The sequence below is a fragment of the Dryobates pubescens genome, chromosome 13, assembly GCF_014839835.1.
Source record: "Dryobates pubescens isolate bDryPub1 chromosome 13, bDryPub1.pri, whole genome shotgun sequence".
Lineage (NCBI taxonomy): Eukaryota > Metazoa > Chordata > Aves > Piciformes > Picidae > Dryobates > Dryobates pubescens.
Window position 1 is genome coordinate 30,138,232 of NC_071624.1, and position 17,793 is coordinate 30,156,024.

The 17,793-nt window shown below is 41.8% G+C and overlaps 1 protein-coding gene across 1 annotated transcript in view; it reads left to right on the plus strand.

Moving 5' to 3' along the window:
• The window catches only part of VMP1 (vacuole membrane protein 1), a 71,085-nt gene extending 54,704 nt beyond the window's left edge, over positions 1-16,381 (plus strand). The window contains exons 11-13 of the mRNA XM_054166208.1: positions 1,553-1,614; positions 13,749-13,851; positions 15,189-16,381. Coding sequence (XP_054022183.1) covers positions 1,553-1,614; positions 13,749-13,851; positions 15,189-15,332 — 309 coding nt within the window. The 3' untranslated portion in view covers positions 15,333-16,381. The remainder of the gene's footprint in view (positions 1-1,552; positions 1,615-13,748; positions 13,852-15,188) is intronic.
• The last annotated feature ends 1,412 nt before the right edge of the window (positions 16,382-17,793 follow it).

A 17,793-nucleotide genomic window follows, 5' to 3' on the forward strand; every position in this document is an offset into this window, starting at 1 on the left:
GTCACTACATTAAAATAGCAGAAGCCATTAGCAGTATAAAATTGCTCCTCTAGTACCCTCATGGAGCTGCTTAAAAATCTTTCTTTTGCCATGAAGAGAGGTCAATCTTCAATGTTTTCCTTCTTCTCCTATCTTTTTGTAAGTGATTGTTTCACTTTGCCTAGTCCTAAAGCAGAAAATAAACAGACATCTCAAATTTCTTTCACTTATTGTGACAGAACAACTTTTTCTCCTCAGTTCTTTTTATATTGTCTAAATCTTTCTGCTTTTAGATCTGTGTACTGTTGGCATTTCTTCTGGCAGCACAGAAAAGTGAAATAGCAATTGGGTACTACTCCTTTTTTTTTTTAATTGTTTTATCTTGTGTGGCTAGCAGAATGTTGCTATTTAATTTAGAGTGCTCCATGCTCAGATCAAATGTAAGTGAGAAAATACTTACCAGTGTCCTGTACAGTTGGTAAATCATCTTGCTTGGTAATATGTTTAGCTATTGGAACTCTCTTTTTGGAGATGCTTGGTTTCAAGCATACTCTTGTGCAATAGCCTCGATGTTTTGTAGTGATCTTGCTGTAATGTGGAATTTAGGAAATGTAAGAGTCATGGAAAAGGCTCTTAATGAAATCTTTCTCTAGACAGGAAGCGAGTGGCTCTGGTGTAGTGGCCATCCTGGAGCTGCTTTTAACGGGCCCCTTCCTCCAGACCACAAACCCATTTGCTAGTCACATCCCTTCTTTCCAGACTAGTGAATGCAGTTCTCGTTAGATCATGTTTGAATTGCTTGGAGGAGACTGTGGGAACTGTTTCTGTGTGTACACACAGCTCCACACAGCCCTGCTCGCCCTTTGTGAGGGTACGAGCTGTCACGTATGACAGAAGTGGAATCAGCCGTGGCTGCTCTAACAACATCCTAACTTGGGCTGGAAGAGGGGGATAAAATTATGGACATTTGGATTTTCTGCAAAGCAAGCCACGTGTTGGAGAAGTTTGTTAGTGAAATCCCTCTGTTCCAAACAGTCTGGTGGAATAGGGACAGGGAATCTTTTTGAACAGGCAGGTACCTGGTGGCTCTTCCTTTGTTCTTTCTGCTTTTCTGTTAGGCTTCAGTCTAAAGAGCATGAACTAGGGAACTAAAGGCTCTATTATTTTTCACTTCAGTGATCTTGAAGTTGGTGTGTTTGTGTAAGGGGATGTGAATTTCTCTGCACAGTGATGACTGTTTTTCCATTAAAACTTTGTTGACGGAGTAAAGTGACCTTGAGCTTCTGGGAAGTTCAGTTTGGGGAGGATGCGAACGGTTAGCGACACAGGCTCCACAAACACTGCAAGAAATGAAATCTCTGAGGAAGGAGGATAACAAACAGCTTTTTGCTCCCCTGCCTCATATTAAAGAGTATTGACAAATAAAGCTCTTGAAAGAAAAGAGAAGGGAGAACTGTGTGTGAGTGCTGGAGAGAAGCGGTTTGGTTGGAAAGGAACATAAATTGTCCCAGCCCATTGTCTCTGCTTCCCTTCTGATCAAATGTTTCTCTAACTGATGTTTTCCTTCCGACAGAAACTCTTCGTTATTATAACATTCAGCAAACATATAGTGGAGCAGATGGTGTCCCTCATCGGGTGAGTAATGCTTTGACACACTGATACCTTCACCCATTCAGTGGAAAAATACTGGAGGAGTCAAATTAGATGTGCTGAAAAACTCTGCTTTGCCTCCTGAGTGCAGCACAAAATTTGGGTCTTATTTGCAACTTTGTTCCTCACCTCAAAGGCTTTAAGTTCCCCAAGAAAGGTCAGATGGCCTGAGTGTGTAGTACCAACAGTCAGCTTACACCCAGAAACACAACACAGCTCCTCCAGTTATAGACAGCTGCACTTTTAGCTGCAAATAAACTGGGGGTTTCTACAGACCTCCTTCAATGTTGTAGTATGAGCATATGACCCAAAAAGAGGAAAGAAGAACTGCTGTGATTTATGCAGTGTCCTAACATGACAACCAACATCTGCCATAATTTGACCTCCTTTGTACATTCTAAATCTCTCAGAAAATACCTAAATGAGAAACTTGGTGAGTTGAGTTGTATCTCCATTCCATTAAACTTGAGGTTTTTTTCATAGGAGAAGTGTCTCTCTTTTTGTGGATAAACTGATTTTGAGAAAGTTTCTCTCTTTCTTTTTTTTGACTGAGTTAGTAATTGATTTGAGTGCATGATTGATTGATTGATTTTTAAGTTCAATTCTCACTTTAAAACAAACAAACAAACGAAGCAAATCCCAGCTGGTGACAGTTAAGGAGGAAATAAAAAAAGGCAATTAAACCAGCAGATTTAAATGTTGCTTCTGAGTTCAGGGGAAGCTTGGACACTGAGGATGAAGTGTTAGGCTTTTGCTCCATCACTACCTGCTCAGTCATGAAATTCTGAGTGATTTTAAGATCCATTGTGGATGGTTAGCATTTCCTGCCTGCTAATCCAGCAAATAACGTGGCAGCGGTGCCTCTCGAACCGTGCAGAAGTCTCACAGACTGCTTGAATGCCAAGTATGCAGCTTAATTCATTTGGATGGAGGCAACTGGATGAAATCATATGGATTTCATCAAAAATCCGTGCACAGGTCTTCAAAGGAACAACTGTGTTGTGGGAGAGGAAAGCCACTGCCTGCTTTCAGTGCATTGATCAGATTAATGTTAGGGGTGGAGGTTTAAAGTTGGAAATGGGTCTCTCTGATACTTAAGTGGAAAGCCTTGGTGTTGTGGGGTTTGGTAGAGGGTTTTTCTGGGGGGATTGTAGGGTTTTATTTCTTTGTTTGGGTTTGTTTTGTTTAGTTTTTCCTAAACTAATCTGGAGCCACAAAATAAATTCCAAGAGGTGTCTACTTTTCCAAGGTCTTAGACTTGCTATGTGGGGCAAATTGGTTGACACTTTGCTATCCAAATTGTAATAGCTATTTTCACATAAAGTACAAAAAGCAACACTCCTCGAGCAAGGTTTGAAGGGAGGAAGGTCTGGAAATAATTCCTTATGAAATAGGTAAGCTTGAAGTAGTAATGCTGCACACCCAGCAAAAGGAGCGTCAGAAGAAACATTCTGGGGCATTTCACTAATGAAACAAATCCTGACTTTATTACTTCCTGATCTTCTGATTGGGCATCTGGTTTGTACCAAACTTCAAAATTAATATGTTGCTTTGAACATTATTTAAAAAGAAAAAGAGAGAGAGAGAGAGAGACTTGGCTCCTTTTAGCCATCATTAGTTAGCTTTTCTTAGTAGGAGCGCTCAACAATTTACTGCTGCCTTTTGATCAGCACTGCTGCTAGGTCAGGTATGCTTCCAAGGATTTACTCTCCTGCAAATCTTTGAGCCAAAACTAGTAGGTTGGTGTTGGGTTGTTGTTTTTTTTCTCCCCCTACTTCATCTGTCTTGGAGATAATTTTGCATCAAATTACTTTGAATGCATTCACAAGACCTCTGTTGGATTGGGATTTTATTAGATGGTTGATGTCAGAGTTAAAAAATGTTCTCGGGAGACAGCGAGATTTTTGGAATGTCCTGGTATCATTGACTTTCCTCAAGCTGTCTGCTGGCATTACCTCATCAATTTCTTTTAGAGGGGAGTATAAAACATGTTCAACAATAGCTTGTATCAAATCCCTTGTTATTAAATTAAAATGTAGTTCTGTTTAATGGTCAGTAACTTTGTTTTGATCAAATTCTACCCGACACAATGACTTAAGACTTTTTCAGTCTGGGATATTGCTCTTGCACAATAGGAAATGTCTAAGCACAATACTCTGGAATAATGAATATATTAATATACAAGGTAGCTAAAAATCTAGACAGAAGAATGAGTTATGAGATAAAGTCTGAGACTATTTGATTTTTATAAGCCAAAGAGAGTTTCTCAGTAACTACATGAGGCTCGGTCAAAAATGATTCACCTGCAGAGCTGGCTCGGTTGTTCGCTTGTCTTGCTGGATGCTGCTGCTGGCATTGCACACTGAGCCTGCCACAACCAGGCTGGTTTATTACCATTTAGGAGAATTTGATTTTACAGTTTTGTCTAGGTCTCCATTACTAAAGGATCCTAAAATAGTCTTTTAAATAAAGAAAGAAAAGGGGGGGAAAAACCAAAGTGCCAGGAAATTAAGAGGCTGTTTAGAAAATAAATTGTTAAGCATTGTTGGTAGGTGGTGTAGAGGAAAAGGTAAGAGGGGTGAGAGGTGGCAGCAGCAGGGCAAAGGGCAGCTGTGCTGCAGCAAGCCTTGTTGGGACAAGGAGGCATGGCTGGATTGAAAGTGGAGCCAACAGGAGTCTGGAAATCAAAGCTGAAGAGGATTAGAAAGGTACTGGTAGCTCACATGGGGCTAGTAATTCTCAACCTGTTCTACCACTTAATAGTTCAAAGTTGTATTGTTGCTGTTTCAAATGCTGGAAGGGGACAATGTTTTCTCTCAGGTTGTGTTAGCTTCACGAGCTTTTGTGAGGGAAGTCGGTGTGCGAGAGTTGTGTCTTGCTTTCTGTCACTCAAAGGGGAGAGTTTAACTTACTGATCAGCTTTCTAACCAACTTTGATGCTGGTTTTGGGCCAAACCTCGCCTGTTTGAAATATTTAATTATCATGTGTGTTGTGGCTTTTCTTTTGGCTCTTAAATCTTTCCATTAAATTGTTTTGTCTACCTACAGCTGCAGGATTGTTTATGAAGTCACACTGAGCAATACTGCTTTTAAGCACCATCATATTTTCTTTGAAGTGGCAGTTTCTAATGTGGATTAAGAATTCCCAGAAAATTACTAAAAGAAATAGTCCTGGAAGCACAAAGCATCCACAGAAGTGGCTGCCATCAGTTCTGGGTAGATGTTCAGAGAGAAAAAAATCTGATTGTTTTTCTGGTTTTGTCTTTCAATTCAGCATGCTCAGCTCGTGCTGGGTGAAAAGGAGTTAAGAGCTTCAGAGCTTCAACAGCCATCAAAAAAGTTCATAGAGTGGCTTAGATTGGAAGGGACCTCAGATATCATCTACTCCAACCTCCCTGACAAAGGCAGGGATGCCTTTCAACTAGACTGGGCTGCTCAAGGCCTCATCCAACCTGGCCTTGAATACCCCCAGGGAAGAGGCATCCACAACCTCCCCGGGCAACCTAAAACCAGAGGGTTTATAGCATAAACACTTTTTTAATAGCATAAACAGGAGTTTTATAGCATCAGATAGCACATGGCCTTCACCTCAGCAGCTTCTGAACTTCAGTGGCAAGTGGTAGGGCTGCATCCCTTGGGGACAAAACCCACCCTTCAGGCAGAGATTCCCTCTGACTGCTGTTAATGATAAACTCACTCAGCAGGCTGCAGAATGTCTTAATTAGAGGCTGTGGTAGTCACTGAAGGGGAGGTGTGAGCACTGAGGAGTGCTCCTGGTGCACCAGGCATGCCATCTTCTCAGCAAAATGAGCCCCTGCCTGTAGCAAATGGTGCCTGGCCGATTTTAAGAGAAGTAGAAGCTAATCAATTCAATTAATGAAGTGAGTCAATAAAGTAATTTGAAGTTTAAAAGAAGCCAGTGAAATGCCTGTTAAAAAAAACCTGCATGCTTCCATGGATTTTTAGAAGTGAGTTTGTTAGTGCCCTGTTAACACTGCAAAGTGTAAATCAACAGACTCTGAAAATCTACCCCAAAACATCAGTGCTCTTAACCTGCTGGGTTTTGTGCAGCAAACTTCCATGCTGCCCAGCTATGCAGGCTGCTGTGAGCCACTGCATGTCTTAAAGGAAAAACAGTTACTTGAACCATTGCCTTGACAAACCAGTTTGCTGCTATTTATTGTGCCATAATTCTCTGCTTCACAACTTAATCTCAGTTGATTCTTGTGAGGAGCATGATGTTCCTTTCACCAGAAAAAGTACAACTGCTGACTGATGTAACTGGAAACTTTGCTTAAAGATTGTGTTAATCATTTCCAAAATAATTCACAATTTAGGTTTAAGTTCTTTCTTTAGAGTATGAGTCAAGAAGCTGCAGTGATAGAAGGGGTCAGTTCTGGGGTGAATAGAGCCTTTCTTTGATGTACGCTGTGCCATGGGATTTCAGGGGGCCTTCAGCAAGGGATGACCCCAAGGTCATCTCATGCTTCATTTGGTGCTGCTCTGGCCAGAGCAGTGTCAGAAGAGCCAGGCCTGATCTGCCAACCACACCTTCTGACTCGGTGGACCTTTGGTTTGCGTGTGTGCCAGAAAGTCCACATCCTGCTGAACTGGGCACCTTCATTAAAGGGTACTTGGAAAGATAGATTCCAATCTGTGTAGTAGAACTGAACCAAAACCAACCTGAAGTGGCTGGGTAACAGGGCAGAGACTTCCAAATCTCCTGAGAGAACTGCTTCTGGAAGGTTATAGCAGTACACCTGGCATTTCTTGGTGCAATAAATCAATGGCTCTCCTCCCACAAGTATATCAGAAACCTGTGGGACTGTGCCCTCACAATACACCCTGTGCACAATAGATCAGCTCTGCACAAAAAAAGGCTTTAGCTCCTTGAAAGGGACACAGATGTGGATGAAATTTGAGTAGCTTTGGTGTTGAAAACCTTCCAGTGGATCACAACAGAAGTATAAAAGTTTATTTGCAAAAGGCTTGTAGGATTTAACTCTGAACCAGCAGAGCTGCTGCTGTCTAAATTGGGTGCAAAAATTTATCTTTAAAATACACCTAGGAGTTTCCTCACAAAAAGCAATAGTAAGTACAGTTAAGAACCAGCAGTTCTGAGATGTTGCAATTCCTATTTTTGAAGGCCTTGATTTTAACATAACAGAATGTCCCAAGGGGGGTAGGTGGGGGGTGTGTGGAAGTTTTGCAGCCATCTTTGTTACTGTGGGTATTGGAGCATAGCTCCCAGGTATAGATGACATCAAATGTGGAACAATTTTAGCCTAGTAATCTTCAAATAAGAGAGATTCTTTCTTCCTCCTGTAAAGCAAGTGAATCTGCCAAGCAGCCTTTTAACCCCAAAAATGTTTCTGTTGGTCCTGACCATAAACCAGATTTATTTTCTGCCGTTCTAGAAGGCTGGAGGCAGATAGTATCTGAGTTTCAATGCTCTGAGGCTGAAGTGGTGATGATAGAAGCTGAAGGCTGTGGTTACTCCTCTGATTTGGGAGCCCAGGTCTTGCTGTGAGTGCTCTGAGCCAGGCTCCAGGTTTGCTGCAGCATCATCTGTCAGGGCTGAGTCAAGCAGGAGGCTGAGGTCCACCCTGAGTCACTACAGGGTCCTGGTGTTGGCGGAGCCTCAGGGAAATGGATGGTTTAAATACTGTGAGAATCTTTATCAGCACAGGAAATGACAGCTCATTAAAATACTAACCGTTAAGCCTGTTTAGATCACTGTCTGGAAAAAAATTAACCCTTGAAGGCTCAGCTCACTTGCAGGAAGAAAGGTGCTCTGCTTAGTGAACAAGTTAAGCAGCTTCAGTGATAGTCCAGTGGCACAAAAGCATTTCCATTGGAAGCTGTTTTTTCAGTCGTTTGTAAAATGTGTGGCTTAGAAGGAAGTTGATGCCATGCTGGAGCAAAGCTTCCAGTTCCTTTGGAGGGAGGGATGGCTAAAAGAACCAAATCTGGTGCCTGTCACTAGGGCTTCTGAGCTGTGGGATGGAGTTTTACACAGATTCATAGACTGCATCAGGTTGGAAGGGACCCTCAGAGGCACATCTTTCCTTATGTTCTTACAGGGGAATGGAGAAATGTGAAGTTAATGCAGAGAAGCTCTGTGTGGGAGGAACTAGTGTTGGGTGTGATGGTTTAATGGTGTTTTGCATAATTGTTCAGAAGGTGAAAGCCTTTGCTTGAGCCCTTCTGGCCCAGCTGTCCATAGCTGGTCTGCTCTAAATAAATTACTTAAAGATGTTGGAGGTACAGGGAGGGAAGGCTCCATCCCAGCACGCTCCCTCCTTGCTTGTCACATTCTTCAGTGCCACTTAACTCCCTTTTTTGTAGAAGGAGATAATCCCTGGCCTTGGGCCATGCTTGCTCCAGGACTGCAGCCTGAGATACTGGATGTCTGCAGGCTTTGTGCTGACAAAAGACGCGGTGAGATTTCCCCCACCGCCACCACCCCCGAGTTTGGTTTTCTGTTGCTTCTAATTTTCTTTCTCTGTTGTCTTCCTTTGGAGTTGTAGTGCTGGCATTTCCTAAAAGGATGTTTTTCTCTAGCTGGAGTAGCTCACATAGCTGAAGCTGAGCAAAATGTATACGTTGCTGTTTGTCCCCAGGCTCCGAGAAGGTCCCGAGGAGGACACGGTGTACGTGCCAGAGAGTCTGACCAAACCAGCCCCGCGTTAACAGTTAAACGCTTTTTCCAAATTAACAGCTGTGGATCTTAGCAAGATCATCCATAAAACGGGCTTGTGACTCAATATTGCATCACCTTTCCAAGCAGGGCTTCGGTGTGTTGCAGCCTTCGAGCCTTGTTTTGCACCATCTATTCAATTCCTGCGGTTCTCATTTCCCTTTGGATTGCTATTTCCATGATAAAATAGACTTCCATGTTTCTAAACCTCTGGTGCTTAAATGCTTCTTGTTCGTCACAACTGGGGAGCCGCATCCAGTTGTTTCAGGAGCTGCTGAATAGGGGAGAACATTCAGAACTGAATGCCACTGAAGTTCTTATTTACATTTTTAATTTCCATCAGAATAAGTGGGGTTTAAGAACTGCTTCATCAGCTGCTTAATCATCACTTGCTGATAGAGGCCTCTTACAAACGAGACAGTTCCATTAGCAGCAAAACCCCCACTGTATTACTGCGCCTAAAATGGGGGCTTCTTGAAAAGAGTTGCTGGCTCTACCCTTTCTCTCTGGCAAAGTAGGTGACTCTGCATATGTGGAACTTTATGTCCTGAATCACTGACTGATAGATCTGTTGTGAAACGTTAGGACCCTGCTACTAAACTGCAGCATTTGAGAGAGGATTGTACCTCAGCACGCCGCACAGCTTGTAATTATCTGAGCGCTCAGGGACTCTGAATGCATAGGTTGTGAAGTTTCATTAAGTCAAGAGTAGACTGTACTCTTCAGGAGGGGGGAAAAAAAAGAGGCCTTTCAAATATGATGATTAAATAGAATCAAAGAATTGTTTTGGTTGGAAAATACTTCCAAGATCGGTTTTAAAATTTGTTTAAAGAAGTATTTTTAATATCCATTTTAAAATGCAGTCTGTTTGGGGTACTGCATCACTTTCTGCTTCTTGTTAAGCTGGCATAAGGAAAACCACAGGATCACAGGGTTTCTTCCCCCCCCCTTTGTTTAGTGCTTCATCCACAGGCACTTGAGAAAACCCCTACCTATCGTTCTAAAGAGTCTGTTAAAAAGATTTGTTTCCCCCAAATCTTTCCTTCCACTTCATGACCAGTGACAGCCAGCTTGAGGTTCAGCTGGTGACAGTCAGCCTTTGAAAAGCAAATGCAGCATTGGACAACTGATAAACACAACACAGCTCCAGCTGCAAGAGAAGTTTTAGGAGTCATATTGTCAGGCTCTGAACGTGCTGTAGTGTTTAAACCTAGAATAGCTTTGCTTGAATCTCTGTAGCATTGGGCTTCGGTCAGAGGTGAAGTTTTGCTTTAGTTGCTGGGGAGGTGGCAGGGAGGGGAAAGTGTGATTTCTAGCAATCATGGCTCTTAATTAAATAAGAACAACATAACAACAAAATGTTCACAATATACTGACAAATAAGACTGACAAAGAAAGAATAAAACTAGGTATAATGCAGATAAAATAAAGGTAATAAAATAGCAGTATTAAAAAGAAATATAATAAGTATAAATGTACTAAAAATAAATACACTAAAATAAATAAACCTGGTTTATTCTATTCTATTCTAAATACACTAAAAATAAATAGACTACCACTACTAATAGTATTACTACTAATGATAATAATCTGTTTAATTCCAGCTACCAGTTAATACTTCTGTAAACAGGCTTCAGCAGTGTTTCCTACAGTGAAGCAAAATCCTTAAGGGGTGTTAATGTTGTAGTATTAGAAAGCAAGTAATGGTTTTTTACTGAAATCTATGATTTTAATGAATTTAGGGCTGTACCAATTTTGGGGGGTGTGTGTCACTGCAATTATTACTTAATTTTTTTTTGGAACTCTCTTTTTCAATTCCTTGTGAAATCTTGTTCCATTGTAACAGAGAACTGGCATAACCCAAACCAAAAAGTGGTGTTTAATGTTAACTCTTTCTCAAATTTCTTCTCAATCTGAATTTCTTCAGAGAGGTTTTTGGGTTTTTTCCTTAAAAAATATGTAAATTATAATTAAAAAAAAAAAATAAATTTACAAAGCTTTTTTTTTTTCCCCTCCCCTGAATATTTTGGGGACAAACTGTCTTTGGTTTTCAAGTAAATGTTGAAAGGGCAGGATACACAAGGACGGCAGCACCTCACTTCCTGGGAGCAAATCCTTGTTGCTGTTAACTGCAACATTAATAACAAGGACAGCATCTGGTGCAGGCTGTCTCGGTGCTTCTTTTGGCAGCTTCTGCTGAATTATTGCTTTTTTTAATGCTTTTTTTTTTTTTTTTCCTTCATTAATGGGAGTCTTAAGGAGCTCACTGAGACTTCCAGTTTAAGCCTTTAAGAAGGGAGGGCAGGTTGTGTGTTTGGGGTAGGTTTTTGTGTGTGCTGTTTTGGCAGATAGAGACTACAAAGTGTGGATGAGCTCAGTTTTGTTGTGCACCAAGGGCCTTTTCTTTTCTTACCCTTTCATATTCTGTATTTGAAAGACAAAGGGGCTGACTCTCAAAGGAAAATGCAAGGAATTAAGGGTAGATAATTCTGCAGGGTTATCTTCCAGCATCTTCCCTCCTGAAGTCGGATGTGTAAATACCCTGTGGTTTGCATCGAGACTCTGAAAGTGCAGCACTCTTGAAGGTGTAACTTGAAGTCTGTTGCTAAGTGGCACGGAATTCTGATGCACATCTGCTCCTTCTGCCTCTGTCTGCTCTGAGTGTAAACCTTGAAATGTTGTACTGCAGGCTTCTCCCCCTCCTGCTTTGAGAAGAACAGGGTTAGGGAGTTGGACTTCACTAGGGTGAGGATTCCACTCACTCGGTTTTAATTCAGTAAAATGAAAATTGACTACTTTTAGAGCTAAGATTACATCTTTGCTTTGGCTATTAAGTGACAAATGTTAGATGGCTGATTAAGTGATGGAGTTCTGTCAAACTGATACTGACCCATAGAACTGGGATTTCAAGAGTTCTATTCCTAGTACTGTGAATTCCAGATTTTCTAGGTGTTACTCTGCTTCCTTAAACTCCTTGATTAAATTTGTGCTGCTTTTGGGGAGATTTTTTTTTTTCTTAGTATTAAAGCCTCTGTGAATGTTGAAAACACTGCAGACTTTGAGAAGCCAAGGTCCTTGCATTCAGGATCTTGCAGCTCTTCCTTCAGTTAGCTTTAATACAGTGAATGTTGTGCACTTAAATCTTAGTCACGCTCACAAAAGAATAAAAAGTGCTGAATAATCTAAGTGAAAATAAAAATTAAAATACAGTGTTGATGCACCAGGATCTCTTCAAGCTGTCTGAACTTGGCTTTCATGTCTTTGTTCTGTTGTTTCGTGCTAACTGGGCACTTAAGTTCAGCTTTCAGACAAAAATGGAGGCATTTGGAGAACCCTTCTATTAATCATTCATCTCTCCTCATTGAAATATTCCTCATTTCATAATCATGCAGAAGTTTAAAAGTAAACTATTACCTTTCAGGAGCTTTTCCAGGCTTCTAAGTGTCATGTGAAAAAGAAAAGAAACCTCAAAATGTAACTCATGTTTCAAAGCGTGACTCGTGCTGATCAGCGAGTGCCTCCGAGAGCTCTTACCATGAGTCCTCAGCTTCTTAGGAGATGGCTCTGAACCCCCAGAAATCAGAGGCAGAGGCTTGAAGCTCTGAAATCAGAGGCAGAGGCTTGAAGCTCTGAAATCAGAGGCAGAGGCTGACACAGTGGTGTGTGAGGTGTCTGAAATGGACCCCGGGGTACTTGCTGCTTCCTTTTTTTCTTTCTGAAATGTTACCCATGGAGGCCCAGAATTTACTTATACCTTCTGTATGGTGGTGCTGGTGAATCATGAGGGAGGCAATCCTCTTCTTGTAAATACACTCAGGAAAAAAATTAGTTGCCCCTGGCTATTGAAGGAAATTTGGTGGGGGAAAGTGAACTACTTTGTTTCTTGGGTCTGGGCATTTTCATAAATTCCTGTGATTAGAAAGTTGCTATTTTTAAGTTGCTATTTTTAATTGGGCTTTAGCCTGGAAAAGGGAATAAATATTGTGGCAGATCAGGAGAAAAATCATTTTAGAGATTTGAGATTTGGCCCTCCTGCAGTCCCTGGGAGAGGAGGTGACCACTTGTACAGCTCTCTGTATGTGTGTCTTGGTGTCTGAAGTGTGTTTTACTAAATCTTTCCTGAAGTGTAAAGAATCAGAACTGAAAGGCTGAAATTTAGCTCTTTTTAGTTTGTTTGCATGTTTTGGTTTTGTTTTGTTTTGGGTTTTGTTTTTTTAATGCAGACCATATTAATTTCCTTACAATTAAAAAGACAAAATTAATTCAATTTAAAAATATCAATTCTGTTTGAAATTTAAGCATTTGGCAGTAATGGGGATTTAGGGCTGGATTTAGGAGTGTTGGTGTAGATAGAGGCTCGGGAGCCTTGGAGCTGGTGTTCTCAGCGTGCCAGCTCGGCTGCTGGTGGTAGTGGTGATTTCTCCTGTATGATATTTCACTTTGAGGATGGTTTAAGTGTCCTGACAATTATTGAAGCTCCTGCAGAGTAGCACTGTGTGTAGATGGAAAGAAATCACCGTGGTTGTTTCAGATTAAGGTCAGGACAAGCCGTGGCGTTTGCCGGCAGGAAGTTGGGAGGCTGCCGTGAGTCTGCCCAGCACCTTCACGCCGCAGAGGTGGGAGAGAGTTCTTGGTTCCCTAAGCACGACTGTGATCTTTACACCGTTAATGCAAGGAACAAGGTGTTCAGTAATGTATTGCAGCTTTTGTGCAAGTCGTCTGCCATAAACCATGGCACGATTCAGAAGAGGGTTCATAGTTCCTCCTTTGTTCCTTTGTTAATCACTGACTTGTGGGAGGCGCCTGCAGAATTCGCTAATGCATTCTTTTTGGGTAAGGATGACGCACAGATTGTCCTAATAAGGACTTAGTTTGAGAAAGGGGCCGGCTCCTTTGAGGAGATAGGGCAAGTCATAGGGTGAGCAGTTTCTTTTTTAACTGAGGGATGACACAAGCACAAGTCATTTCCTTATTAATCGGTTCAAACCAGTTCTTACAGGAACTGCTGGTGATAAATGTGGGACTTCTGAGAAGTCATTCATTTGATTCTCAGCACTGCAGCAGTGCACAGCCTCAGCTGGCTTCTCCTGGGCTCTAAGGAAATGCTCCAGCTCACAGCCTCTTTCTCTGTTAGCAGCAGTGTGTTGTGGCACTGCTTTGCTCGGAAAGATTTTTCTTTTGAAGCACTTTTTGAGGATCTGGGGAAACGATGTCCCTTTCAGAAGTGGCAGATAAAAAGATGAAAGGCACTTGATTTGGTGTGCTCTGTTTTCTCGAGTAGCAATGCCCTGCTGAGCTGTAGCTCAGTCTGAACTTTGCTCTGTTTAGGTCAAAGTGGTAAGTTAAAAAAAATATATATTTTTTTTTTTCCTTTTTCTTCCCCATTTTGTCTTGTTCTCTGGAATGAACCTTGCATCAGTGCTATTCCAAGTATAGGTCCTTCTCTTCAGAAGCCATTTCAAGAATATTTGGAAGCTCAGAGGATAAAACTTCACCACAAATCTGACAGTGGCGTGCCACAGGTAAGAACCTCTCTGCCTGCCTCCGTCTCTGCCTCCCTCTCTCTTTCTCTCTCCTCCCTCTCTCTCCCCCCAGTTAAGTTTTCCCTTTTCTAGCTGCCTTTTGATTTGTTAGGTTTACCGAGGGAACTCTTGTTTCTGCTTTCCAAAGACTTGCCCAGGGAAACAGATAAAAATCTCGTTTGGAAAACATCCTGGGAATTAAAATGAATGCTGCAATCCTATGCAGCAGGATTTAAAGCTCTTGGAGAATAAAGAAGACAGAGGAAAGCCAATGGCAAGTCTTGGCTCTGGGAGCTGCCTGTTTTGAAAGAGAAATATAAAGCAGGGGGAAAAAAAGTTGCATTTCCATGTGAAATGGTATCGGTGTGCAGCATCTGGTGCTTCAGAAGCCAGGAGGATCTGTGGCTTAATGGCCAGTAAGAGAACATCCCCAAACCTCGGGTGTGTGAAAGGAAAACTAGAGTCGGTACAAAGGGGCAGAAGTGTCCTTTCATAGTGGGGGAAAAAAAGGTATTTTAAAAAGCAACCCCCCAAAAAAAGTATTCTACAAGACATCCTGAATTTTCAGTGAGGACAGAGCAACTTTGACATGAAAATTCTTCAGATAGCAAAGCAGCTGTAGATAAAACCCATTCATCTAACTCAGATTTCAGATAAAATACTTCTAGCTCTTAAAAATATGTCTTTGCCCGTTTCTTATCACGAAAGACTCAATCGGGGAGGATCAGGCTGGACTAACTAAATATGCAGATTCCTTTTGTGCACACTGGAGTAGTTGTTGTGCAGTGCATTGCTGCCCTCCTTTGACAAACACAACATCCAAGTTGAGAGTAGCCGTGGAAAACGCTGGAAGTGGAGCAGCTGAGGTCAGATCCTGGTGACACCAGAAGAATCGCATCCTAATGGGGAGGTAACAGAATATAGGAGTTTAGGAGAGAAACATTGTCAGCCAATGGCCTGATTGTTTTCTTTGCAATCAGCATGACAGGGAATGACAGTCAGGGGTTGCTAATTCTGAACTCTGAATTGTTAGCAAAGAAGAAACAATAACGGGAACGATAAATCAGGAGCGCGCTGGTAAGGCCTGAGGATTCCTCATCTGCCCCACAGTGTCTTTGGCAAACCCTCTTGCATTGTCTTTCAAGGGACTAAATTCAGCTTCACAGGGAGACCTGCAGGAATCCTGTCAGCTTCCACTCGGTTCCTGTTTTTAATTTGATAAATTCCATCACAAAAACGGGTTAGGCACTTCCCTTTCACCCAGAAGATGGAAAATGCTCCATTGTGCTCTCCACTAATCTTCGTTTTTCCTCCCTCTTTCTGTTTTGTCTCTCCAGGGGGAAAACTGGCTGTCCTGGATGTTTGAAAAGTTGGTGATTGTCATGGTTTGTTATTTTATCTTATCTATAATCAACTCCATGGCCCAGAGCTATGCCAAACGACTGCAACAGAAGATGTACTCTGAAGAGAAAACCAAATGAGCTCGGGAAACCCCCCTCGGAATGGGTTTTAGCAGACACACAGCAGTTGACACACATCTTTCCACATGTCTAAAACCAAACAAACAGCGTTACTCAAAACAGGGGGAAACTTTTTACCATCAGATTTTTCAACTCTTAACAAGTTTTTTTATTTAATTTGGAAAGTAATTTGGATTATTAGAGCAGATGTTTCATTGGCAAACTTAGAACTGTTAAGGTAAGGTATAAAAAAGACAAAGCTTTCCAGGTCTGAGCTGTGTTAACACAGGATGGGCAACGTGATGTTAATGACAAATGTTGTCCACCCAAATTACTTCCCAAACTGATGATTTAATCCTCTCCATCTCCTGATCTAACTCCTGACTGACCTAAGGGTAACTTTTAATTTCAAAGGGTGGTGGCCTTCTTTTTTTTCTTTTGTGCTTTTTTCCCATAACTTTTCAAGCCCATCAAAATGTATATAAATGAACAGAGACTGGATACAAACTGTTGCATGTCTCCTCCTGGTAAGGCTCTTCCATCTGAATTCTCCAGTGTCCCATTGCATTGCACGTGCTCTCTGTTGGAAAAGCCACCCTCTTAAACTTCATGTTAGCAGAGGTGATTGATGTCCAAATGCTGAAAGCTGACGTTTTTTATTCTGTATATTTAGAATGAAGTGAAGATAAAACTTTATAAAGGCATCTTTGATCATTCCAGAATTTCTTGTGTCAGTCTTTTTGAGCTCTTTCTTTTCCTCTCTGCTTTTGTATGCTCAGTTCCTTTAGTTTCTTTATTAAGCCTTAATCCCATGAACCTCATGCTTTATTCATCCTTCCTGCACAAATGGTGCTGAAGCCCTTTGTTCTTTTTTGTTGTTGTTGTTGTGTTTTGTTTGGGGTTTTTTTTTTTGTTCTCTTAAGAACTTCTTCCTTAGCAGAAGGAAGTAGAAGGGATGTCACTTCCCTAAACTAAGGTTAAACCAGGCAAGTTAAATTGCTAGCAGTATTGGTTATCATAAATTCTTCTCAGGTGGTTGCCACTGATGACAGCACCAGAGGCAATGAAGGAGAAGGGGGTGGGGGGGGAAGAGTAAAGAGTCCAGCTGACAACAGATTTGATTTCCAAGACAGCAATGGCACAGAGAACCTTACAGGGAACCTTAACCTTAGGCTTTTCAGCTATTTTAAAAGCACTGTTGTGAATGGTGTGTGTTCCAGTGCTAATATCCATGAGCGTAACCACTATGAAATATTCCCTCTTTAGTAAGTAGATATCTATCCCACTGCCACTGGATCTGTGTTACTACTCTTAAGAATCTCTGAACTATTGGTTTTAATGTTTATCCTAGGGGCAAGTAAGAAGAATTCATTTGCCTTTCTTCATAGAATCCTAGAATTCAATTAACGTTACCAAAAAGGAGGCTTTGAGCACACGGTAGGTTAGATCCTGCTCCAGCTTCGATTAGCTTTCTCCCTGCATCAGGTTAGGGCAGGTGTGTGGAGCCAGGTGTGAGAACACCAATGTTGTTCAATCCTGCCTGAATGTCCTCTTGTGTTGCCGAGCGTCGTGACATCTCCATGGCCGTACCATCCTGTCGGATAGCTTATCAGACTGATGTTGACTGTTGGATCTCATGGCAACAACAGTCGGTAGGCTGTCTGACATTTTGGTATCTCTCATCTGACCGTTTGCTCATCCATCTCCAACTGTTTCCATTGAGCATCAACAGCACATCAGTGTTTTCTAAGTTTAGGTGGAAGTCAGAAGTGGTGGCGCAGCAGTCCGCGTAAGGAACACCTTTGAAAGTTTCCCCTGGGTCGTGTGTGAGGTTTGGAATGCTTCTCCTCTGTGCTTCAGGTAGAACTTGGAAGGAGTGGGGGAGACTTTTAAATGGGGCTTCTCTCAGTAGAGCTCCTGATTAGATGAAAGGCAAATACCTAGAAGTTTTGAGTGCTGGACAAGGTAGTTAAAAGCACAAAGGCCTTTCATCTGCCCCTGGGGGGGTTTAGAAGCTGAACAATATTTCTTAAATCTTGGCCCCAGCAGCTTGTTCACTCCTTGGCCTAAGTATTGTCTTTGAAATAGATTAGTGAAGAACTTGTTCTGATACAATGCAGACTCCAAAAACAGTAGCTCTAGTTGATGCTTCACTTTTTTTCAGTCTCCTAAAACTTTAATTGTGCACTTTGTAGGAGATCACAGCAGTGGCTCGGGGCTGTTTGTTTCATTTGTCTTCAGGATTCTTGGATGAGCCAAACAGCTGTTCACTACTTTCCCTGGTTCTGGTGGCAGCTTTTTACCTCCAATCTGCCAATCACCTTAGGGAGCCTGGTATTTACCTCACACAGTTCTGGCAGCGTCTTAAAGCCTTTTGTGAGAGAGTAAATGACATGCTGAGGTCCCTGTGTGCTGTCAGATTGGAATGAGGAGACTGTGTAACAGTAATTAAAGAGGCTAAAAATCCTCTTCCCACAGCTCA